The following is a 25291-nucleotide window of genomic DNA, read 5'->3' on the forward strand; positions in this document are numbered from 1 at the left end:
GGCTGAGCAGGAGAGCAGCGTCCCTGCCTCAGTCTCATCCGTGTGAGATGTCAGCTCCTAGCGTGGGGAGGGAACCTGCCAGCCTCGGCCCCGGTGAGCATCCCGTCTGGTTAGGGAGGAGGTGGTAGCAGAATGCGCCTCCCAGGGCGCTGCGTGAGCCTCGCTGAGGGCATGTTGGCAGGGCTGCCTGCGCTGAGACCTGACAGGACACGTGATGCCTTAGGCGCTGACGGGCTCCAGTGCAGCTGTGAACCCGGCGGGAGCAGGAAGCAAGTCCTGGGTTCTAGGACGCAGCGTGGTCTGGGCGGAAGGTCAGGGTCAGGGGCCTCGGGGACTAGGGACCCCCTGCCCCCTGCTGGGGCTGGAGAAGGGGCAGGACCCACCAGGTAAGGGCGGCCCAGCATGCGTGTGCATGCACACGCAGGCTCACTCTCACACACACACACACACACACACGCCTAAACACGCCTCACGGGCACACGCCTGCCCACACTCACACAGACTTAAATTTCACATACGCACAGATGCACTTACACACCGAAACTCCCCCCCGCCCCCCGGCCCCCCAGCACTCACACGGACCCGCAGGTACTCGCACCTCTCATGCAGGGACCCTTGGTCTTTCAGCTTCCCTTGAAAACGCATCTTGTATCCAAAGGAGAAGGAAGAGAGAAAGCAGGAGACGGTCTGCGTGAGCTCAGAGGTAGGGTGAGGACGGGGTCTGGGCCCCGCTCTGGGGACTCCCTCACCTCCGGGAGCGGTTTCTTAGTGTGGACGGACCCCTGGACTCAACTCCAGGATCTGGAGAAGGAGTGAGAAGGGGCCGTGCCGTGGTTTGGGAGGCACTGGAGGAGGGATGGACCCCAAAGTTTATCTCCCACCTTTGTCTTCCTTTCAGGGGAGGAATGAAATCCCCCAGAGGCCAGTTTATTCTGTGAGAGGGGTGATGGGTAAACCCATTCTCGGTGCCTGGTACGGAGGGGCCCCTCCCGTAGGAACCTAGTAGATGATCCCCTTTACCAGGAGAAGCTTACTTTTCTCAGAGCTTTTCATCACAAAATGTTGAAGATTATTGACTAGCATCTACTGAACTGATCACGTGGGTTTGTCTTTTAGTGAATTGCATTGATTTGTTGGTGTTGCACTACATTTGCATTCCTGAGGTAAGAACCCTGTTTGGACACAATATATTGTTATCCCTGTAATATGCTGCTGGGTTCACTTTTCTGCTGTTTTACTTAGGGCTTGGCAGCTAGATTCGCAAGTGAGCCTGGCCTATACCTTCCTCTTGTAGTACCACGTCTGCTTTTGGTATCAGGGCTTTCCTAGTCTCATAAAATGGGAGGAGGAGCCACCTTCCTTTTTCTAGGTGTTGGAACGCTTTTTTAATAGGGTGGGAATTATTGTCAGCTCTGACTGTACCATGGCTTGGGTTGGCCTCTGTAGATACTTTTAAATTTCATCCCACAGCACCCTGTGAGGGGAACGTGATGCTTCTCGTTGAACAGACGGGGAGGATGAGGCTCAGAGAGCCGGAGCCTCTGCTCTGTGGTCAGACAGCAGGTGGCGGCTCCGCTGGGCTGTGAGCGCAGGCCGGTCTGACTCTCCCTGGGCCTGTGCTTTTCACGCTGCTCACCACGGCGCAAGGGTCGTCTGAGATGCTGGCCTGCAGGAGAGCCGTTGCCCTTGCTCTGGGTTTTCCAGGGAGGCTGGGAAGAGCACTGATGCAGCATCAGGAGAACTTTCCTTGCCCTGCTCACCATCCGCTGGCCCACCCACCATCCATGCATCCGCTTGTCCGCTCGTCCATTACCTGCCCAGTCGGCCAGCCGTCCTTCAGCCATTTGTCCCCACGCTGATGCGCCCACCATTAACCCACCTTCCCATCCATGCCTCCTCCATCTCCTCAGCCATCTTTCCACCCACCCACCTGCCCATCTATTAGACATTTATCCACAGGCTGGTTACTCATCCAGCCACTTTTCCACCTTCCCATCCATCTGTCTTCCATCTGCCATCCATGCACTCACCCATTTATCCATGATGGGACCACCATCCACCTGACACCCAGCCATCTCTTCATCAGCGATCCATCCACCTACCAGTTCACTTAACCATCCGCTAGTCCACCTTCTCCTCCATCTGTCTTCCATTTGATACCCACCCGTTCATCTGTCCACTCATCCATGCATGCATCCATCCATCCATCCATCCCTCGCATCCAGTCACCCATTCATCCATCTACCTGCCCTTGGGGCTTGGCCTTAAGGTAGGGGGTAGGGTTTGGGTGTGGAGAGATTCAGGAGGAAGGGCACCCTGGTTTGGGATAATGATACAAACCAAGATCAGGAGTTGGGAACCAGAGTCTTCGAATTTAGCAGGAATTGGCTGTATGGAGGGCGACCGAGGGAAATGGAAAGAAAAGGTGGGAGGGAAAGATAGGTGGGAGCTAGATGGTGAAGGACTTAGAATGCCACCCTTAGGAGTTTTCCCTTTATCCTTGGTCCAAGGGTATTCAACCTGGGGTCCATGAGTGAGTTCCAGAGAGCCTATAAGACCCCTAAAATGATAGGCAACAATTTTTTTTTAATATAAGCCCATATATCTGTTAAGACTCTTGGTTGCAAGTGACAGAAAACCTGATCCAAGTTAGCTTGAGCAAAATGGTTGCTTGAGCAACTTTGTCATTGCCAAGTTCAGCTTTTCAGTTAGTTTCAGGTATGGCTGGATCTAGGTACTCAGCAGCTGTCATTGTGACTCTGTTATCGTGGCTTTTCCTTTTCCCTTTTTTTTGAGTTGACTCCAGCCTCAGACAGTCTCCACCTGACAGCAAGATGGTTTCAGGGACCCTCAAGGTTAAATCATCTCTTGTCTGATACGGTGGGAACAAGAGGCCATTTGCCTGATGTCTCACTTGAATTGGGTCTCATGGGCTCAGGTTGGCCTGGTGTCCAACCCTGAGTTAGGCATTGTTGCGAGAGGAATGAGAAACACTGATTGGCCTGACAGTCGAGTGGTGTGGACCCCAGAATGAAATCCAGGGGCCCTTCTTGGAAGGAGGGTGAATGTACGATGGGTGATGAGAAACCACCCCATGTCCACTGCTAAGCTTTGTTCACCTTTTCCTTTTTTGGTGGGCGTGGGTGGATTATCCAAGGGCCAGAGGTGGTGGAGAACCACCAGGATTTCGAGCAGGTTGGGAGGACGTCAGACGAGAAGCCCTCGGCAGGCAGGACCACGGGCAAGCGGGATGCCTGTCTGGGGCCGGGTGGCGCGTACTGGGGGCGCAGGTGGGGAGAGCAGTGAGTTCGGCCTTGGCCGCGGGCAGGACGCTTGCTCCTCAGTCTGCCCAGAGTGTTTCCTCCCTCCAGAGTCACGACTTGTGGGGAAGGAAAATATCAGCTCCCTCCCGTGCCCAAAGCAACATTCTCTTTTCTCAGAGGTCGATTATAAGTCACGGACGTTCATCTGTGTAATTTTTCACCTGTTTACGTTGACAATGAGATTAGTGATTATATATGCAGGGTCACCTCTCACCCAGGGTTTAAGGAGCTTTTTATGCATTTTACTTATTTTTTTCTTTATTAGCTAAGAGAGGGAAGGGAGGAGAACAAAACCTGGCTGTTGTACTGGAAGGACGATTTTCCCAGTGTTTTCATGAGCTCCCCCATGGAGGGTCCCCGGGGCCCATGAGCGTGAGGACACGGGCCCCCAGCACCCTCTGTGCATTCCACCTGGGCCTGACTACTGTCAGCACTCTGCACCCAGGGTTGGCCTGAGACCCGGTGTCCCTGGGCTCTGGACCCAGCCCCACCCCACCTCGGGGGTCTCAGGCCAGCCCCCTGTACACTCCGCCTTGCCCGCTCTCCCCAGGCCAGACTTGGCATTTTGCAAACGATGGCATCAATTATTGAGATTTTTGCCCATGAGGAAATGAAGGAAAATAAGTGTTTAACGGTGGAAGCCAGGCTTGATCATTTTTCTTTCGGTGATTTGTGATTGTTTTTCATATCCCTCCCCTCCTATCCATTTCTTCTGCCAAAAAGTCTCTGGCCTCTGCTCTGTTTCCTTTTTCTGGACTATTATAATAGGCTCTTTTCTTTTAAAAGTCTCTGCTCTTGTGAAAAAATACATATAAAAACATGCAAAAAGTACATGGAAGTCAGCGTACACCCGCCCCCCCATTGCCCTAACCCCAGCACCCTCCCCGCTCCGCCGGTCTTTTCCCCATCTCCCCCCGCAGGGGCCGTACTCCCTCCGTGATGTTGAGGTGTTACCCAGCTCTGCGCTTCCTGTGGCTGCAATCTTCCTCCTCCTTCCTGAGGACTTCCCAGCGTGCTGTGGCCATTGGTGCACTGCCCCCGCCCCGTTGGAACAGTGTCCACTAAGTCAAGACCCTTTGCTACATTCTCTGGGGCCCTGGGCGTGGGTGACTGACTGACCGGTGTCCTCTTCTGACCTTGTCTCCTTCCTTAATTTTCACGCCCCGCGCCCCTTTCCCTCTCGCTGCCCACCTCACCTCCTCCCACTCCCTTCTTTGTTCCTTGCATGCCGGCCACAGTGGGTCCAGCTGGTTCCTGCCTCAGGGCCTTTGCCCACGCTATCACCTCTGCCTGGGATGCCTTTCCCAGATCTTTGCACGGCCGCCGCATCTGCGCCAGGCAAGTCTCAGCCGAAGCATCACCTCCTCGGTGAGGGCTTCTCTGCCCGCCCTTGCCAGGGGAGGGCCCCAGGCCCTGTCCCTCACAGCCTCCTTACTATCTTCTTACTTACTTGTTATTTGTCTCTTCTCTTCACCAGGATGTTGGCCACACGGGGGGAGGGCCTCTGTGGGTCTTGTTCACCGCCACATCGCAGTACCTGCTGTGGGGACTGGCAGGTAGCAGGTGTGCAATGAATATCGACAAACCGAAGGACTCTGGCTGTGCTCCCCTGGCCAGGCAGACCTGGCTTCACATCCACGCACCACCGTTTCCTGATGGTGTGACCGGGGGCGGGTCATTTATCCTGTCTGGGCCGGAGTTTCCTTATCTGCAGAGCGTGGTTAAATGAAATCCACATCCGCAGAAGCTCTCAGGCCGGTGCCTGGCATCATGTCGGTGCCGAGGAAGTGACAGTTAATATGAACCTGATCAACAGCTAAGATCCCTCCTAAGTTTCTGTGCCAAGAACACGTTTATTATTTTTCCCAGTGAATTAGATGACTTCCTCTTATCGTACAAGGAGCACCGGGTCATCCTCTAATTTCCCTTTTGGCCTTGGGTGCCAGGAAGCTCACCATGATGGGGAGGTCTCAGGGGCAGCTCTTGTTTCCTGTTGGGTCTTCAGTGCAGCACTGTTTTTCCTTTCCTCTCTCTGCTCTTTGATTACTCACTTTTGGCTCCACACTGCACGTTTTATTACTTTTTACTGTAGTAAAATACATATAAAACTGACCCTCTTAGCCATTTTTTAGAAATTTTAATTTATTTTTGACTGCGTTGGGTCTTTGTTGCTGCACGCAGGCTTTCTCTAATTGCGGCGAGCGGGGGCTACTCTTCGTTGTGGTGCGCGGGCTTCTCACTGCGGTGGCTTCTCTTGTTGCGGAGCACGGGCTCTAGGCGTGCACGCTTCAGTAGTTGTGGCACACAGGCTCAGCAGTTGTGGCTCGCGGGCTCTGGAGCACAGGCTCAGTAGTTGTGGTGCATGGGCTTCGTTGCTCCATGGCTTGTGGGATCTTCCCAGACCGGGGCTCCAACCCGTGTCCCCTGCACTGGCAGGCAGATTCTTAACCACTGTGCCACCAGGGAAGTCCCAGAACGTCCTTTTTAAGGCTGAGTAATATTCCATTGTGTAGAGAGACCACATTTTGTTTGTCTATTCATCTGTTGATGGACACTTGGGTTACCTCTGCCTTTTGGCCACTGTGAATAATGCTGCTGTGAACATCGGTGTGCAAATACTATTTTTAGTACATTACTTTCTTACCTTTCTGAGCCTGGGGTGAACTCAGCCCAGATTAGAAATTAAAGGTAGGTTTGGGGGTCGTTGCTAGGAGCAGACTCTCTGACCTGCTCTTGCAGGGGTGTGTGTATGTGTGTGTGGCAGAGCCTGTGCCCCCGCTGGGACCGGGGCTGGTTCCTCCTCCTGGTGCCCTCGTCCCCCAGCTGCTGCTAGTGGCTCCCACCCGCGCGCTTCTCCTGACGCCCTTGGCCGACAGCTGTTGGTTCCCTGCACGGGCCCAGGAGTTGATCCCCGCTTCGTCCCACTGCCATCCTTGGCCAGTGACCCACTGATGTCCCTGAGTGGGACGAGCCCTGGGGTGCCAGTCACGTTGCAGAGCTCCCTGTGGATCAGGCTGGTGTCGGACTTCAGCTGAGGCCACATCTTGGCCATCCTGTTTCCCGTTCTCTTCTCCCAGGGGTTCTCCCAATAAGCCACATGCTCAGAACCCCATCTCAGGCTCTGCTTCTGGGAGGTCCCGGCTTCAGACAGTGTGTAATTAACTCGAGCGTTCCCTCCCGTGGTTGTGCGGCTGTGGGGATGCCGTTGGATTCTGATACAACTGACCTTCGAGCCTACCTGGGTAGGAGGGGGCACAGTTCCCAGTATCTGCCACTTACAGAAGTGACAGGTCCTAACCCAGGAAACCAGGCCGTTCAGGCAGTGGCTTTGGGCCAGGGGGAGCAGGAACCCCTACCTCCCCTGGGCCTCCCTCCTTTGTGTGTAGACAGGAGAGGCCCAGGAGGGTTCCAGAGGATAGAGGGGAAGGGGGGAGCCCACTGATGCCGATGGAGAGTGAGCGCGGACCGGCTGCCGTGGACCAGTGATACCCCGCCATCAGGCCCAGCTTCTGATTTTCCTAGAGAAGTTGGGAATCCAACTTTGGTGTAAAATGTTCTGATTTTAAGTGTTATGACATTAAATCAATTATAAATTAATAACATCGCAGTGTTTTAATAACAGCAACTAATTTCAGAAGCGCCGTGTGGGCCCCCAGTCACACTCCATAGCCAGACGGCCAGGCGGCTGGTTGGTGACCACCCTCTGGCTGGGCTTGGGGGCAGCGGGCAGCCGTCCGGGAGGGGCTGGGAGCGGCCCCGCCCTCAGAGGTGGCGGCCGGCGGGCCAGGGGGTCCTGATTGCTCGCGTGCTTGTAACTGGTGTGTCTACGGGGTCCTGGGTGTCTGTGTCCCTTCTGTCATCCCCAGCTGCTTGAGAATCTGTGTTTGGCTGTAGCTGCCTCTTGTTTAAAAGAAAGATCCCCTGCAAACATTTTTAAAGTTTTGAAACCACACCAGCGCCACCCTGAGACTTTGTTCTTGCCTGGGCTGGCCCAGTAAAGATGTCGTGTGCTCAGTTAAATTGGAATTTCAGAGAAGTGGTGAATAAGTATCTCCCAGATATTGCACAGGACCTACTTAATGCTAAACCATGATGCGCTGTTTATCTGAAATGCCTCTGTAACTGCATGTCTTGTATTTTTATTTGCTGGCTCTGGCAAGCCTATCCTTGTCAGAATCAGAAGGCTCAGAGAACCGGAGAAAGGAAGAATTTCCTTACCTTGTGATTGGGTGTCACATGAGGCCAGACCCCGCTTTCAGTGGCGGTGGCACTGGTGATCAGTCGGTGCCCCAGGGCCATGAGGGGGGCACCAGGGTGGCTTTGCCCACTCGGAGAGTTTGCATCTGGGGCCTTCTCTGGGTGGCCCCCGAGGTTCATGTATCAGGACGGGGTCACTTACTGTAGGGCCGTGTATCTGTGTTTGCGGGCGGGTAGCAGTGAGGGCGGCGGAGAGAGGAGCCCACAGCCAGGCAAATGAGGGCGGCAGAGGCGCGGTCAGCTCTGATCGCCAGCCCCCCTTGCCCGGGCTCCCCGGGGTCGGGGAGGGAAGATACGGGACAGTGGGCGTGTCTTGCACAGAGCCCTCAGCCTCCTGTCTCCCTGGACGCTCCCGGCAAGAGCCCCCTGCTGAGTGTGCCCCTGCCCCGTCCCCCCACATCCTGGTTGTGAGAAGCTGACCCCGGACTACGTGAGAAGCCCGCTGCCCCCGCCCTAGCAGGGGTCTGGCCGGCCAGGGCCTCCGCCACCTCCCCGCTCCTGCCTTGAGCCTGCTCCAGCCCCGCAGAGCTGGATGCACCCCGGCGTGGTGTTGGGGGCTCCCATCTTCCTTCCCGTCTAAGGCCTGTTGTCTCCGTCTCTTGGTTACGGAGCATGAAGCCCAGAGAGGAAGCCCAGACGCCCATCCCTGGCTTTCACTGCTGGGCACGGTTGGCTGCGTGGCCTTTGTTTCGTGCTGAGTGTGTGAGGGAGCATCGCAGCCTTGGTGGTGCTCAGAGTGTCAGTCTTTCAGAAACACCACCGTCCCGTGGCCCATCTCGGAGCCCCGGGGAGCCCGGTGTCTCTCAGCTGTCTGTTCGCTCCAGGCCCGAGTGGGAATCCCGCACGCGGCGGCTGTCACGTCTCAGGCCAGCGTGAACCCAGCACAGCATCTCCTCTGCCCACGTCTGCTGTGTGCCGAGGACTCGGGGCCGTTGTCCTTTAGAAGGTCCCCCCCGGACCCTCTGCTGGGGCTGCTGACTTGGGTCCCAGTGCTTGCGGGTCCAGCTGCCGCGTGACCAGCGACCCGACACCTGGTGGTAGCAGTGTGTTTGCTCAGGGGTTTAGGCAGGTGTGGCTGTCCTTCACTGGTGGTATTTATACTAGTCTCTGGGCTGATGGGGGTGTCCGAAATGGCCTCATTCACATGCCAGCGTGTGACCAGCGGGAGTGGACACTGGGTTTGCAGGGTCTCCCGGGCAGGGTCCTCACCCGTTTTCCTGGTGGCTCAGGACTCCAGAGACCAGGGCGGAAGCTGCCAGCTCCTGTGTGTGGGGGGGGGTGGTCGGCGTCCCTCTGCGTCCCCTGCGGGAGTGGCCACCATTCTGAGTCTCACTGGTTCGTGGTTACAGCTCCCCGCCACCAGTCGCAGCAAAGGCGGGATGGGCTTGTGGGTTGGCTCGATGTGTTCATGCCCTCACCTGAGCCCTCCTGCAGGCTAGTGGGGTTCCAGCGGGAGCTGTGGCCATGGGGGAGGGGGAGGAGCCACCACCAAACCCCTGCTCTGGAGGGAAGGAGCAAGGGAGGTGGGGAACCAATACCCCAACCCCTCTCCTGCCCTCTGATGCCCTGTCAGTGATGGCCCCTGGGCACTGCGGGAGCCCGGGAACACAGTCTGAGGAGGGCAGCGCCCCCGTCCCTGCCGGTGCAGAGCCAGGTGGAGGAGGGCAGGGCAGGGAGTGGGTCTGGGGGCAGGTCACCGGCCTAGTGGCCCGCACCCGTGTCCTGTGTCCCCTCCACCACCGGACAAATACCCAGTGGCCACATGGTGCGGAGCGCTCGGGGAAACGCACGGGGCAGGAGAGCTCGGCACTCACCCCGCACGCACGTGTGGCCTGCTTGTGTACGTGCCCCTCTCCCGGTGTCCGCTCCAGGGCTCATGGAGGCCAGCTGGCCCTGTAACAGTCGTAGTCTTGTTAACGTGCGTGCATTTCCCAGCTCCGTTCATCTGTGGGTGTCGGGCGATCCTGGGGGCCTTTCTCTGCGTCTGCCGGGTCCCTGATGAGCCCCTACCTCGGAGCGCGCGCCCCATGACCCAGCCTCAGGCCCAGCCTCAGGGGTCTTTGTCACCACAGTCTGCCTGCCAGGGCTCCCCACTTCAGGGAGGTCAGGTCCCCTTTTTCAACCCCTCCCCTCGTGATTCCTCTTTTCATATTGGAGGGGGGCCGATTTGCAGAAGCCACACGTTCAGGGGGCCACTTCCTGCAGGGGCCGTGGGAAATAGCAGCTGGAGCCTCCCGGGAGGGGCGTGTTTGAACCTGAGAACCAGCAATGTAGAGATTGTGCCCTCCTACTTCTCACTCGTATGCGTGTTCCCAGCCCCGCTAGCTTATCTCCAGGGACGGGGAGCTCCCTCTGCACCTGCAGCCTGGTCTGACTCTGACCTGGAGAAAGCTTTCCCCACGTGGAGCTGAGGTCTCTTGCCCTCCACCCTCCGTACACACCTGAGGGGCCATAACGCGTCCTGAGCAGCTGTTGGAGATGTGCCAGGCGCCTCTGAGGCTGCTCTTCCCCAGGGCGGCACCCCAAGGGACCCAGCCCCTCGCCACTGGGCCATCTCCTGCCGACACATCCCAGCCGGCCCCATCCCTCTCGAAGGCGGGCACACCCCCTTCAGGCTGACGGGGGTTCTCAGCAGCATGCTGGGGCCCGGACTTCCATTCTCCCAGCTTGGAGGGCCTGTGCCCTCAGTCCTGGCTGACTGGCCTCGGAGGCAGACCTCCTCTGCTGCCGCGTGGCCGCTGAGTCGCTCCGTCACTGCCCCGCCCGGCAGGGTCCTTGCGCTGCTGTCATGCTCTCCCCAGCTCAGCCAGGGGGCGGGCAGCACGAGGGCTGCTTCTTTCTCCTCTCTGTTAAAGACTTTTAAGAAGTTCCTAGCATTCTATTTTTTAGGTTTGAAATTTACAAACTTAAAATAGTAGAGATCTCACTTTATTGTCTTTTTTTCTAAATCAGACAATCGTTGCAGTGACTGCAAATGATAGCGCAGCTTCGGGGCCAGGAATGGGTGGAGAGGGAGCCCTTGTCTGTGACTGAGGAGCACGCAGCCCGGGGGTGCAGGCCCGGCCCCGAGTCACGCGGGTCCCAGGGCTGTGGGACCAGCGACTTTTGCGAGGATGGAGGTGGGGGGAGGAGCGAGGACAGTGAGAAGGTGACATTCGAGTGGCTTGTAGAGGGTGACAAGGGGGGGCTGCGGGAGTGTCATGCCAAGGCCCCTGGAGGGAGGGTTAGGCTGGCTCGCACAGGGGGCCCAGACTGTTGCTTCCTGGTTGGGAAGCCAGGAAGCCATGCACATCCGGGGCAGCTGCTTTCAGATCACAGCGGCTTTGCAGAGAAAGGGCAGGAGTGGATGGCGGGGAGGGAGGTGGCAGGCGTGTTCCAGGTCAGATGGGGGTGCAGCTCGAGCCGGGGCGGGGCTGCAGTGGTGGAGAGAAGTGGACAGCGGGCGGAGAGCTGTTCATGCAGCCCAGTGGATGGACGGTACTTGGGGGGTGTCTGCATGCGTGCACGTGCAGGGACGGCTGGTGTCCAGGATAACTCTGGGAGCGGTGGTATCGTTTGCTGAGGCGTCTGAGGAGGTTGGCAGGAGGCTCCCCCTGCAGCGTAACCTGCAGCGCAAGGGGATCTGCCGTTGGCGGGTGTTCCTGGGCCCTGGGGTCCGAGGGCCATGGCGGGGGGCTTGGCTGTGTGCCGAGGCCCGGGAGGGCCTGGTTCCTGCCCGGCGTCCACCTGGCCATGCCCTCCGGCTGGCAGGGACTCCGGGTGCATGGCTGGGGATCAAGCTGGGTTTCAGGGGGAGATAAACCGTTTGGGTGCTGGTGACTGTGTGTGTGAGACCTCCCGTGGTGGCCCGGCACGTGGGTGAGGCTGTGGGTGAGACAGCGCATGTAACTGTGCCTGGGGGGCTGTAAGCAGGCCTCTGCGTGCCTGCCACGGAGGGCGTGAGACCCCGATGCCCCAGGCCTGCCAGCCGTGTGCCTGGAGAATGCATGTGACGGTGTGAGCGTGTGTGGGACCGTCGGCTGAGGGTCCCACCCAGGGGCACGTGTCCGGTGGCAGGTGAGAGCGGGGGTCGGCGGCCCCGGGCAGGGCCGCGCTGGCGGCTCCGTCAACACTTGAGCGCCGGCAGTGCCTGTCTGTGCATCTGAGCAGGTGCGAGTGGGAGCGTGTGCTTAGGGATGTGAGGACGAGTGCGCGCGTGTGAGTGAAGGTGGGGAGGCTGCGCGGCCGTGCACACGTGCCGGCGTGTGTGCCAGGTGTGCACACGTGGCCGCCACGTGGTGCTGATCCCTGTCCTTTCCGATTCCCCCAGGGCCTCGTGAGAGAGAACGGCTGATCTGGAGGTGACGCGTGGCCGGCTGCGGGGCATGGCACCGCTCGGGGAGCCCGTGGGAGCCTGGCTGGCCGTGGCCCTGGCCCTGGCCCTGGGCCCAAGCCCCAGCACGGCGGTCCCGGGGCAGGACTGCACGGGCGTCGAGTGCCCCCCGCTGGAGAACTGCATCGAGGAGGCGCTGGAGCCGGGCGCCTGCTGCGCCACGTGCGTGCAGCAGGGCTGCGCCTGCGAGGGCTACCAGTACTACGACTGCCTGCAGGGCGGCTTCGTGCGCGGCCGCGTGCCCGCCGGCCAGTCCTACTTCGTGGACTTCGGCAGCACCGAGTGCTCTTGCCCGCCGGGCGGCGGCAAGATCAGCTGCCAGTTCATGCCCTGCCCGGAGCTGCCGCCCAACTGCATCGAGGCCGTGGTGGCGGCCGACAGCTGCCCGCAGTGCGGCCAGGTGGGCTGCGTCCACTCGGGCCGCAAGTACGCCGCCGGCCACACCGTCCACCTGTCGCCCTGCCGGGCCTGCCACTGTCCCGACGCCGGCGGCGAGCTCATCTGCTACCGGCTCCCCGACTGCCACGGAGACGCCGCCCCCGGCAACTTCTCAGACGCGGAGGAGGGTGACCCCGAGCGACACTACGAAGATCCCTACAGCTACGACCAGGAGGTGGCCGAGGCGGAGGCCGCGGCGGCCCTGGAGGGCGAGCTCCAGGCGGGCGCCGGGGGCCCGGCTGCTCTGGGAGCTGGGGGTCAGCCACCTTCAGCCATCCAGGCCACCCGCTGGCCGGCCGCCCTCCCCAGGCCCACGGCAGCTGCCGCCCTGGGTCCCCCAGCCCCCGTGCAGGCCAAGGCCAGGAGAGTGACGGAGGACAGACAGGAGGAGAGAGAGGAATTGACAGTCAGGGAGCAGCCGGCAGCAGGTGGCCCCAGGGGGCTGGACGGACGGCCCACGGCAGGTCCAGCCCCTGGTCTCCCTGTCCAAGAGGAGGCGGCAGAGGCCGGGGCACGGCCCGAAGAGAACCTCATCCCGGACGCCCAGGCCACCTCCCGCAGCACCGGGCAGGAGGGAGCTGGGCCCATTCCGACGTCAAGCACGGCCAGTGTCCTCCCGTCACAGGCCACGCAGAGCGCTCCCGAGGGCCCAGCAGAGCCCAGCACCCACGCCATCCTGACCAGACCTCACCAGGAGGCGGCCCGCGTCCCACCCACCCAGGAAGTGCCCAAGCAGCCGCCGGTTCTGCCCCGTTCTCGGCCAGAGGAAGACACAGACCCCAACTCTGTCCGTTCTGTCCCCAGGGGTGACCCTGAAGGTAAGACTCTCTCCTCGTTCCTCCGGGGACACTCATCCCGGGGAAGGGCAGCCTCGGGGCTCTGTAGCCTGGCCCAGGTCTGTGCACGGCTGCCTGGAGCAGGGGAAGCTGGGTCTGCGGGGCCAGGCCAGGGACAGCCAGCGCCATCCCCAGAGCTCCGGGCTGGAGGCTCTGAGATGGAGCTTCCTCCTGGCTCAGCTTCTGGGGGTAGCGTGGTGGGTGGATGCGTGGGGTCCCTGTCACGGTAGGTGCTGGGCTACCTGATAGGGCTGTGGCCGAGGGCCTCTTACATGAACCTTATCAGGGCTGGGGGGCCCCTGCGGAGGGGTTAACATACAAGTGGTTTCTGTCCCTCCTCTGCTCAGTACCTGCTGTGGCTCCCACTTACTCAGAGTAGATACTGAAGTCCTCTCAGGGGCCTCGGGCCCTGCACGGCCTGCCCCTGGGGCCTCCCGGGCCTTCCCTTCTTCACCCTTTTCTTGTCCCTTCTGGCTGCTGTAACAAAAATACATAGACTGGGTGGCTGAACAGCAGACGTTTGTTTCCCGTGGCCCTGGAGTCGGGAAGTCTAAGGTCGGTTGTCTGATGAGAGCCTGCTTCCTGGTTTGCAGAGCTGTCTGCTTGTTGTGCCCTTACCTGACAGAGCGGATGAGGCCACATCTCATCTGGGTTACATCAGAGGTGGAGCAAGCTCTCCAGCATCTCTTCTTAGAAGGGCACTAATCCCATCATGAGGCTCCCACCCTCAAGACCTAGTTGTCTCCCCAAAGCTCCGTCTCCAGATACCATCCCACCGAGGATTAGGGTTTTAACGCATGAGTTTGGAGGTGGGAGCATAAACACTCGGTGCCTAGCAACCCTCTCCCTCCACACTGTGCTTAGCTGCACGGGGCTCCTGGCCCCTTCCAGTACTTTCCAGCCCCAGGGCCTTTGCACTTGCCACTGCCTCTTCCTGAAGTGCTCTTCCAGGTGTCCATGAAGTTCGCTTATTCCCTCCATTTGCTCTCTGTTCGAGGTTACCTGCCTAGAGAGGCCTGCCCTGACCACCCCAGTCAAAGAGCACACCACCTTCCTCTTACACTGCTTTAATTCCTCCGAGTAACACCTGGCATTGTGGCACATTGTTACTTGTTTGATTTTGTCTCCCCCGGTGGAATGTTAGAGCCATGAGTGGAGGGACCCCGTCTGCCATCTTCTCTGCTGAGCACACAGTTGGTGCTCTGTAAACACTGGGTGAATTAATGAGGGAATGGGGGGGGGGCTCTCTGGCCACCCCTATGCCAGTCATCCCCCCTCACGCTAGTTCCCTGCCACCCATGAGCACCCTACACTGTCATCTCCCCTCTGTCCCACCCCTTTGCTCACACGCTTCCCAGTGAGCTCCGGCAGCACCGCTTCCAGGAATCCTTCGCTGGGTCTTTGTGTCTTGTATGACCCTTCCTCCATCCCGCCTCTGCAGCTCCCCGCCCCCTCTCTGAGGGAGCCCTAGGAGTTGTCTGGGTGTCTAGATATCTCTCTCCACAGCTGCGAGTCCATGTCTTGTTCAGTCCCGTGTCATTCACTCTGTAGACCCTCATTAGGTACCAGCTGTGGACAGGCCCTAATGGGCCCCGGGGAGGCAGGAACTGGCCAGTGTGGTCTGCAGGCTGTGAGCGGGGGAATCCCGGGTGGCCTCTGGGACGGTTTCCTGGGGGAGGGGGCCCATGTGTCCAGAGCTATGGCCCTTGCTGGGCGTCCGCTGTGTGCTGAGGCCGAGGCTGCAGGCTCCCCAGGGCCCCAGGCCCCCGCCCTGACGGCTCCTTCCATCCTGCTCTCTGTGGACGGGCACAGAACTCGCCCTTGCTGAGCACCTACTAGGTGCCCGGCCCCGTCTGTGACTCGATCCTCCCACAGGCTGGGAGCCGGGCTCCTCATTTTCACCTGACCAGGTTGAGGGTGGAGAGGTGTGGCTCGTGGCGGCAGGTCGCGCCATGTGAGGTGGCGGCCAGGACCAGGGCAGGGGGCTTCCAGGGGCTCCTCCCCATGCAGCCCCGGGCTCCTCCCCACCCAGCCCCCTGAGCCTGCAGGGGGCGGGGCGTGTGCGTGGGGCGGGGCTGTAATGAAGTCCACGTGTGCCCGGGCGGGCTTGCAGGCCTGGCGCCGGGGATGGTGCGTGCAGCCTCCAGGGTTTCCAGAATAGACCCGGCCCCGTCCCCGTCACCTCCCCCCGCATTGCTACCAGAGGCCTCTCTCTGGTGTGGGCCTTGGAACCCTGGAGAGCTGCTTCGTTCTCAGGAGCCCCGGGGTCTTTCCTCTGCCCCAGGCTTTCTCAAATGGATTTTGGGGTGTGGCTGTTGGTGAAGGCCGCCTGGGGCTGGGGCCCCTGACTGAGTGCCCCTCATCCCATCAGAGGCCCAGCACATGCAGAGCCCAGAGCAGGGCACGGACAGGCTGTGCTTCTTGGAGCTCGGGGAAAGGGAGGTGTAGGAAGTTGGGAGTGGTGGGCCGGCGGGCTGAATTTAAATGGGACCCAGGAGGTGGCCTGGCCGTGTAAGCAGAGGCTGGCTGCCGTCCACCCCCCCCCCCCACCCAACCTCCCTGCTTCTGCTTACCTAGTGCCCACCTGACGCCCACCAGTGCACGCGTTCTGTAATTCACACGAGCCGCTCTGCGCCTTGTGCCTCGTTTTCTCCATCTGGAAGCGGCAGAGAAGGCCCTGCTTCCTGGGGGTGTTTTGAGGATTAAACGAGCTAACTCGTTCAAGCTCGGCATGGGGCCTAGCACTGCGAGTAATTAAAAATGGTAACTGTCATTATTCACCATCTGTTCCTCGATCCACCCACTTAGTTTCTTCCGCAGATAGGCGCGGAGCACCCTCTCTGCACCAGGCACCGTCCGGTGAAGCGGGCGGGCACAGCCCCTCCCCTTTGGGCTCTGATGGGGTGGAGGGCGGTCATGGGTGAGCCCACACAGATTTGTCCGTGGTCACAGCCATGCTCCCGGAGTGGGGAGGGTGGCCCGGGGATGCCTGGTGGGTGGGGGTCAGGGCCCGATGAGCATCCTTGGGGCAGTGAGGGCCTTAGAGCCTTCTGACTGCTGTTGTAGGGGGAGCCCTGGGGGTTCCCAAGGGATGAAGGGGCCCTCGGTGGGGAGAACCGGGGAGGTGGTAGCTCTGTCCTGCTTGCCCGTGGGGCCGGCTGAGAGGTGGGCTGTGGGGCGGAAATGACCCCCGGCCATGTTGCCATGGCAGCCCTGGGGCCTGGAGAAGGAGGTTTCCAGCCATTGCCCCAGGCCCGACTGCAGCGGGGGTCCTGTCTTTGAGCCGGAGCTGTGCCAGGGATCCAGGCTGCCTCTGAGCGTGTCCAGATGGAGCCTAATGGAAGCCACATGCCCGGCTCCCTCCCGGGGAGAAGGGCGCTGACGTGTGTCGTCCCTCAGGGGGCTTGTGAGGGCGCTTTCTACCACGGGGCTGGCACGACGGAGGGAGCTGGGGACCACCCCCCGCCCTCCTGGGCCACAGGGGTGGGAACCCGGGTCAGGGTGGCCCTCAGAAGCTGGAGGTTCCTGTAGCAGCAGCCCCTCTCCTGCAAAAGGGCTCCAGCAAAACCTGCAGGCCCCAGGACCCCGTGGCAGGAAAGGAGCCCCTTCCTCGGGCCCTCACGTCACCGGATCCTGTGGGGCAGCGGTCCTCGAACGGTTTGACGTCCCAGTTAATAGAGAAGCTTTAAAATTCAAATAACTGTATATTAATTGCAGACACCAGATCGGCTTATGACCTGTGCCTGCACCATCGTAAGCCCTCTGAGATCACTGGCCCCTTTAATCATCACAGCCGCCCCCTTGGTGCACAGCAGAGGAATAGGGCCACTTGCCCACGGACACACGTGCAGGAAGCGGTGGATCCAGGTGCCCCCGCCATTTCTTCACGTCTTCACCCCGATAGTCATCTCTGGTGCCCGGCGTGTGCAGGGGCTGTGACAGATGCCAGATGGACCGTGTTTCCCTTGCCCTCGGGACCTTATGGTTTAGTGGGGGAGAAAACGTGGTAGTCCTAGGACGAGGACCGAGGAATGGGCCGGTTGTGCTCTGTGAGCCTGTCCGGGGGATCGGGGAGGTCTTCCTGGGAAGCGCTGTTTGAGCACAAGGAGTTGCGGACTGGGTGAGAGGTGGGGAGCAGAGAGCAGAGAGTGCGTCAGGCAGAGGGCGTAGCACGTGCAAAGGCCCTGCAGCTGGAGGGAAGGAGTTGGATTGAAAGGAGCTGTGTAGCTGGTGTGAGAAGAGGCTGGGGAGTGGTCAGGGGCCAGGCCCAGGGCGATGGTGTTTACCCTCAGGATGAAGATTTGGGCCTTTCCCCAAGGGCAGTGGGGAGCCACTGCAGGTGTTAGGCAGGAGCTGGCAGGATCTTATTTGTGTCTTGCAGCACTTCCTCTGGGTGAAGGGAGGAGAGCCCAGGAGCAGGCTCTCCCTGCCTCACCCTGCAGCCCCAGGAGCCAGCCCTGGGCCTTCAGTGCCTGGGGGTCTCCAGGGTCCCCCGGAGTCACTGCTCTGTGGCTCCAGGGGGCAAAGGGAGGCCCGCCCAGCCTCTCCCTATTCCCCAGATTCCTACAGACCCTCCCCGCTCCTCTCCAGTCTCAGCTGTGGGAGACTTCAGCTTGTGTGGGGTCTGAGTGGTCCCTGAGCACAGCCTGGGGACCAGAGGGAGCCAGGCTGGGAGTCTGGACACCTGAGCTCATGTTCTGTGTGCCAGAATCAGCCACAGGAGCGCCTGGCTCCCAAAGCGGCCCGGGGAGGGGGTGCCCTGCGAGGAGAGCTTGCAGGTGGGCCAGCCGGCCCTCCTCCTCCTCACCCCCGGCCCACGGGCCTTGACCTGGGATGTCTGACTCTTCCAGGGCAGCGTAGGGTCTGCCGAGGGCAGCAGGACCCGCAAACGAGGGGCCTGGGCTTCGCGCAGCCCCTGCTCATCCGGGGTGAGTCCCGGGCCGAAGCTCACGCGCGCTCGCTGTGTGACCTGGGGCCTGGGCCGCACTGCCTCTGAGCCCCGGTTTCCTCACTGACCCCGCGTAGCCGGGGTTGGTCCCACCTCTGCCTGCTCTTCTGCTAATGGTGCACGCCCCTGTCACCTGTCAGCTTCTTTCTGCAGAGCATCTTTGTAAGCGCTAGAATTTTGTTGCAAACATTTAGAAGCTGGAAGACTTCACATAAATTCCAGCTTTCTGGCTTTTGTTGAAAATCGGCAGCTGCGGGCACACCAGGCCCATGTGCCCATGGCCGTCCCCTGGGGGAGCGGAGAAGGGGCTGCCTGCCCGTCAGACTAGAGGGGAGGTGGGGGGGCTCTGAAGGTGATGAGGGTGATAAAACCGAGGAGAGCTGGGTCCTCTGCTGGGGGCATCTGTCAGGCACTGAGTTTCACCCCGTGGCGACCTTGAGAGAGTCTGTTGGGTTATTCTGTTTTATGGAAGAGAAGATGGCACCCTGAGAGGGGAGGAGGCTTTTCTGGGGGTCATAGAAGAGCCGGGCAGGGGGCCCTAGTCTCCCAGGGGAGGGGCTGGGCTCGAGGCTCCCACGGAGGACTTGGGGCAGGAGTGGGTCTGAGTGGCTTGTAGCCGGGCCCCCGGGTCTGTCTGCCCCAGAGCTTATGGCGCTCGGCGGGAGTGGGTGCGTCTCACAGCTGCTCCCCGCCCTGAGCGCCTGGGGCCAAGGCTCGGCCTGCGGTGGGGTTCTTTAATTTTTAAACACTGTGTTTCCTTCCTTATTGAGAATACAGCCTTATTGAGATGTTGTTCATGTACCATAAAGTGCTGCCATTGAAAGTGTACAGTTCAGTAGTTTTTGTCAGGGTCGTGAGAGCATCACCAGAATCTAACTCTGGGTCATTCTTGTCACCCTACTGCTATGCCGGTAGCAGCCACCGCCCACTCCCTCCTCCCAGCCCCCAGCAGCCTCCAGTCTACTCCCTGACGCTATGGATTTGCGTATTCTGGACACTCGTGGACATGGAGTCATACAGTATGTCGTCTCTGTGGACGGTCCTCCGTTACTAAGCGTAACGCTTTCAAAGCCCCCTGCACGTTGTAGCATGAATAAGTGCTTCATTCCTTTCCGTGGCGGACGTTCCAGTGTGTGGATGGGCCCCGTTTTGTTTATTCATTGTTTGCACCTTTTAGCTGTTGCAAGCACTGCTGCTGTTAATATTCATGACACATTTTTGTGTGGGCGTATGTTTTCACTTCTTTTGGGAATGTACCCAGGAGCAGAATTGCTGGGTCGTCTGGGAACTCTGTGTGTGACCATAGGATGAAACCCCGCACTGTTATCCTCAGCGGTTGCACCATGTTACATCCCAGCCACGGCGCACAAGGGCTCCAGCTTCCCTGCATCTTCACCGACGCTTGTCATCATCTGTCATTTTGAATGTAGCCGTCCTAGCGTGTGAAGTGTGAAGTGGTATCTCACTGAGGGTTTAATTTGCACTTCCCTGGCGGCTAATGATGTTGAGCATCTTTTCATGAGTTTACTTTAGAAAATTCTAGAAAACACAATACACAAGTACACATTCCATTGGCCATCAAAGTGATGACATCATCACTAAGTCACGTAGTGTCTGGAAGACTCCACTGTATGCTCATAGGAGAAAGGACGTGAAGGAGGCAACCAGTGCTGCATTGTTGTTCTGAAAGTAACGTTGATCCCATGGGTCCCTGATTAGGTCCCAGGGACCCTCAGGGCCTACAGGACCACGCTTGGGAGCCACAGGTCCTACGACGGCAAGCGTGCAGGTGTGTGCACTGTTTTTCTCTCGTATAGCATATTGTGCACACCTTTCTGTCCTGTGCTTTCCTCCGTGGACAGCCCCCCTTGGGACTCCCCCTGTCGGCACGTGGGGAGCTCCCTTTACCAGCCAGGGCTCCGCTGTGTGCACGTCCCAGCTGTTACTGACCGTCCCGGCAGACGGATGCTGCGTTGTGTCCGCTGCCGCGGTGAATGGCTTCCTGCTGCAGCCGGTGTGGAATCGCTGGGTCCGTGTGCACATGCGTTTCTTTATTTTCTCTTTGTAAGCCATTTATCCACTGACCGTCCTGGCAGACGGATGCTGCGTTGTGTCCGCTGCCGCGGTGAATGGCTTCCTGCTGCAGCCGGTGTGGAATCGCTGGGTCCGTGTGCACATGCGTTTCTTTATTTTCTCTTTGTAAGCCATTTATCCAAGTATAACCAGGAGAACCTACTAGAAGCATGCACATCAGTAATACATTTCACAAAGGAACAGCCCGTGTGCTCGGCACTCAGATCATGAGCCATCCCGAGACAACCCAGGTCCCCTCGTCCGTGCCCGTCCCGGGAACCGCTGCCCTGTGACTAGCTCTCGGACCTTCGTAAATGGGGCCGTGCAGTCTGCTCTCACGTGTGGCTTCCTGTGCTCGGCACAGCATTTCTAGGTCCACGTGCTGTGGGCTCCGTGGTTGGTCCTTGTCGTGGCTGAGAGCCGCTCCATGGTATGGCCAGACCCCAGTTTGGCGGCTCCTTCTCCTGCCAAGGGCTGTGGGGTTGCTTCCAGCCTGGGCCGTTAGGAAGAGGGTTGCCATGCACCTGCTGTACCAATCTTTTGACGATCGTCTGCACACTTTTCTCTGGGGCGGTGCTGGCTGCCATGGGCTCCACTGTAGAGGCCACAGGATGCCTACTTAAAACCCGATACTTGCCAGCTCACCTCCGTTGACGGTGTACCAGATTTTGCTCACACCTGCCACGTATGGGAATGCCTGTTTCCCCGGTTTATTTATTCAGCAAATATTTACTGAGTGGCTACCGCACAGTTCTAGGTGCCAGGGATACAGCCGTAATCAAAATGCATGAAGTTGGTACCCCTCACGAGGCTTGTGTTCCGCGGGATCGGGGCAGGGGCAGGGGGCACACAGTCGTTCATTACGTAAAATCTGTGTTGGGTGGTGAAAAGCACTAGGGAGGAGACTGAGCAGGGGCTGTGAAAAGCAAGCAGGAGCAGAGCCAAACGTACCCACCTTGGCTGGTGGGAGCTGTCTTGCAGGGAGGGGCCTTAGTTTGTGAGTGTGCCCTGCTCCCCGCCCCCCCCGCCCCCGCCCTGGCCGAGGGCTCCCCAGCCAGTCTGGCCACGCCCCTGCCAGCACCACGTGGGCGTGTGGGGTGCTCTTTCCGCCCTCTCGCCAAACCCGTGCCAGTCCTTCCTGCCGGGGACACGCCTCGGTCACGGAATGCATGGTCTCTTGCCTCAATAGTGCGAGTAGCAGGCGGCTGCAGAACCTCTGTGGCGCACAGCAGGCGTTTCTTGCTGATCCCAAGTCCACAGGTCAGCCGGGCTTGCTGCCCCAGGCCGGGAGTGGCTGCCGGGAGTGGCTGGTCTGGGACAGCCTCTGCCAGGGCGGCTGCCTCGGCTCCACGAACTCGTTCCTGTCGCAGAAACGGGGCTCCGAGTGAAAGACGAGACGCGCGCAGGAGCTCTTGGGCCCGGGCTCGGAACTGGCTCAGCCACTGCTTTCTCCGCGTTCTGCTGCCTGCCTGTGAGGAGGCCGGCCCGGGGTGGGGTCGAGGGCTCCTCTTGATGGGCGTCGCCGGGGGTGTGGGAGAGGCAGGGAGGAGGATGGGGTGGTCAGGACGGTGAAGCTACCCCCGGCCCCGGCCGCTGCGCCTCGTGCCTCATCTCAGCCCCCACACGAACTCACCACGAGTCCCTTCCCCTTCCCAGGGGAATATGGGCCCACAGGCCAGCAGCGAGTAAGTGGTGGGCCCAGCTCCGGATCCAGGTCCTTCGGTACTTCAGGCGTCTCTGGCCTGGTCCAAGGCTCCCCCGGGGTGAGGCTGCTCTGCCCCTCACTATCTGTGAGACTTTTAGGCCAGTCACTTCACTGCCCGGGCCTCAGTTTTCTCATCTGTAAAGTGGGCTTACCGAGGGCTCCCTCCTAGAGCGTGTTCTCACTGGGAGAAAGCTGGTGTCGGGCATCAGGCGCTGGGGTCTGCCGCGTAGCAGGGCTCCACTTACACTGGTGTCCTGGTTGCTGAGGTTTCAGCCCTGGGGGCTCTGCTGGGAGGGCGGAGGCCTCTGAGCTCCGGCCTGCTTCCCATTCACATGCCCAAGCCGCCCCACCCCCGCCTCCTGCACCCCGAGCCAGCCTTCCGGGGAATCCCGGGTGCCTCCGTGAACTGGAGGTCAGAAGTCTGGGCGGTGACCTTCCCTGGGGGAGGGTCAACGTCGTCTGCCTGACAGCACCTCCTCTGCGCCGGGCCAGGGGCTGTGTGGGCTCGGGGTCCCTTGTCCTGCAGCATCTGTAGCTTTCAGGAGGAACTTCCGTCTAGCCAAGGTCAGCGTTGCGTGGACTGGGGCTCTGCCGGGCCCTCCTTGTGTACTCCGGGGTCTCCATACACGGAAAGTGGGCTTGGGGCCGAGGAGTGCTGGGGGTGAGCCAGCTGGGTCCTCAGAGGGTGAATCCGTGGGTGTGAACCCTGCCTCTGTTGCCCTGGCTGTGTGACCTCAGTGATGGACTCACGCTCTCTGAGCCTCAGTGTCTGCAAGATGGAAGAGTATTCTCTGTCCCCCAGGATTACTGACTGGAGTAGGGAGAGGACGTCAGCTGGCTCAGAGCAGCTGCTGTGACTGTGAACCCCTTCCTTTCCCTGCCCGAGGGCCCTGCACTCTGGGTGGTGGGGGGCATGGATTTGTTTTTGCTTAAGTGAACAGATGTGGGTCTTTTCTGGTGGCCAGGAGTTGTCCCGCTGTTGAAAAGGCAAAGGGGCCAGGTCTCGTGCTGTTGGGTTGAGGGTTTTCAACTGCTCACTGGCTGCTTCCACCCCGCCGGTCACTGCATCTGCCTCCAGATGTGCAGGGGGTGCTGCCCCTCCACTATTCCGTCCCTGCCCTGCGCCTTTGTTCCAGCGTCTGCCCACGGAGTCAGCAAACCCCCGTCCTGAGGTCTCGCCTTCAGTGGCGCAGCCTAGCTGTGGGGCTGACGTCCCAGAAACGGGGAGGGTCTCCTCCTTCACCCTCGCAGGGGCAGCGTTTATCACGTGGCTGTGGGCGTCCCCGGACGTGACTCGGTCGGTGCGTTAAAGCCTCGTGACACCCGTGTGCCGGGGGACGGTCATTATGCCCATTTCAGAGCTGAGCTGACTGAGGCACAGGGAGGTTACGTGAATGTCCAGGGTCACTGAGGGCAGCAAAGAAGATGTTTGTCGACCACGGACTCTCGACCTTTGCCCCAGCACCTCCCAGGGTTTGCCCAGCTGCCTGGCACGAGTAGGTATTTTCCTGTTGTCAGCAGATCGAGGCTCCAGGGCTTCCCTGTGTCCCCAGCCCAGGAGGGGCAAAGCAGGGCCCAGGGTGGGGCTGGCAGGCCCCCAGCCCCAGCGTCTGAGATTCTGGGGTTCTCTGGGGTCCATATGGTGGAGGCTAGGGGGGTGCAGAAGGAGCCAGTCTGGCTTGGGGGAGCCTGCCTGCCTGGGCCCAGTGCTCCCAGAAGCTGACGGGGTGAGCGGGGAGAGAAGGAGATAAGCTGTCTTGTCTCCCTTCCAGCCCCCCACTCCCTGCCCCACTCGAGTGCTCATTCATGACAGTTCATGGGCCCCGTGCTCTGGACCAGACTGTATCGGGTGCTGGGGATGCAGTGGGAACCAGAACGGTGGAGACCTCCCCGCCCAGCACGCTCCTGCCCGGGGTGGGGGTGCCTGCTGTGACGCGCAGGCCAGGGACGGACGCGATGAGGGAGCAAAGCCAGGCGCCCCCGGTGAGGCAGCTGGTGGAGGGGAGCCCCTGGCCGTGGGGACGAGGACACAGCTGCAGCCACTCCCCGGCTCCAATTGTCGCCCTGGAGCTGGGGGCCCAGCATGGCCTATCACTTTAAGTTTTCCGAAAGAAGCCTAGGTTCTGGAATTTTATATAAAATCTCCCCGTTTGTAAATGTTGGCAACTAATTCACATATGTCAAAGCCTCAGTAAAGCGTGAAGTGGGCACCGGTTTGCTGCCAGTTTAGGCTCACGGAGCGCCAGCTGCTTCTCGTTATACGTCTGGGTCGCGGAGGCCCAGAGGCAGGCAGGGGGCTGGCAGAGACTCACAGCGAGCTCCGAGGGTGGGGTCCCCGAAGTTCCAACTCCCAGGCCAGTGTGCTCCCCGCCAGACCTCCTCCCTTTGACTCCAGCAGAGTCAAAGCCCAGGAAACAGGTGGCACAGGCTCAAAGCCCCCGGAGGGAGTCACAGAGGGGACTGCAGGGTGAGGGCACAGCAGCAGTGAGAGCTGTCACCCCAGACCCGGAGGGGAGCTGTGGCCTTACGTAGAGGTGGCCGTGCCTGAGTGGGGGCCAGGCTCCATCAGGAGCGGGCGGGGCGCAAGGTGGATCTGGGACGCAGGTTTGGTGGCTGCGGAGGCACGGAGATCTACAGGACTCCACCTCCCAGGCCCAGGTGCGGAGGCGTGCTTCCTGAGACGGGCCACCCCGGGTCAGTGGGTGAGGGCGGCTTGTGGTCAGTCCCATCCTGGAAGTGTCGACCCCCTCGCTGACCCCCAGGGGAGGGGAGGTGCATCAGGAGTCGGGGCAGAGGTCTGGGCCGGAGGCAGAAAACGATCGGCCAGACTTCTGTTTTTTCCCCCCCCGGGTGGGCCTCACTTGGCAGGTGGGTAGCCGGGGGGTGGTGGGTGATCACCTGGGAAGGTCTCACTATTCCTTGTCCGCCACCGCTTGGCCCCTGAAGCCCGGATGCAGGAACAGAGAGGCCGAGGGTGTTGCCTGAGATGGCTCAGCCAGTGGGAAGCAGAGCAGGGTTCTGGCTTCCTAGCTCTGCTTCCACCTACACCCAGTTTAGGGTCTTCAGTGTGGGGGGGGTCTCCTGGGCCCCTTGATCGGGGCTCATTGCTTCACTTTGAATATTCACCAGTCACTCTTCAGGCTGCAGGGGGAGTGGGACAAAGGATGGAGAGATTTGGGGCCGGGAGGGGAAGAGATCCGGTCAGGGTCTAGTTGGGGCCGTGGCCCAGGTATGTGGGTTAAGAGAAATGGAAAGTTGCTGGGTGGGGTCACTGGGAATTTGGTCTAGAAGAGCCCCAAGCTGGCCCCATGGCATCCCGCTTGGGAACGCTAGGAGCCT

General features: G+C 60.2%; 1 protein-coding gene across 3 annotated transcripts in view; it reads left to right on the top strand.

The window, feature by feature from the left end:
- Nucleotides 1-639: 639 nt before the first annotated feature.
- The window catches only part of FBLN2 (fibulin 2), a 61532-nt gene continuing 36880 nt past the window's right edge, over nucleotides 640-25291 (top strand). For 2 of the 3 annotated variants that reach the window (XM_055079403.1, XM_055079404.1), the window contains exon 1: nucleotides 11890-13208. In XM_055079403.1, coding sequence (XP_054935378.1) covers nucleotides 11945-13208 — 1264 coding nt within the window. In that variant the 5' untranslated portion in view covers nucleotides 11890-11944. Of the gene's footprint in view, nucleotides 704-11889; nucleotides 13209-25291 lie in introns of those variants that run through there. The other variant, XM_028478449.2, reaches the window with a different exon arrangement.

Source organism: Physeter macrocephalus, chromosome 18 (assembly GCF_002837175.3).
Source record: "Physeter macrocephalus isolate SW-GA chromosome 18, ASM283717v5, whole genome shotgun sequence".
NCBI classification, from domain to species: Eukaryota; Metazoa; Chordata; class Mammalia; order Artiodactyla; family Physeteridae; genus Physeter; species Physeter macrocephalus.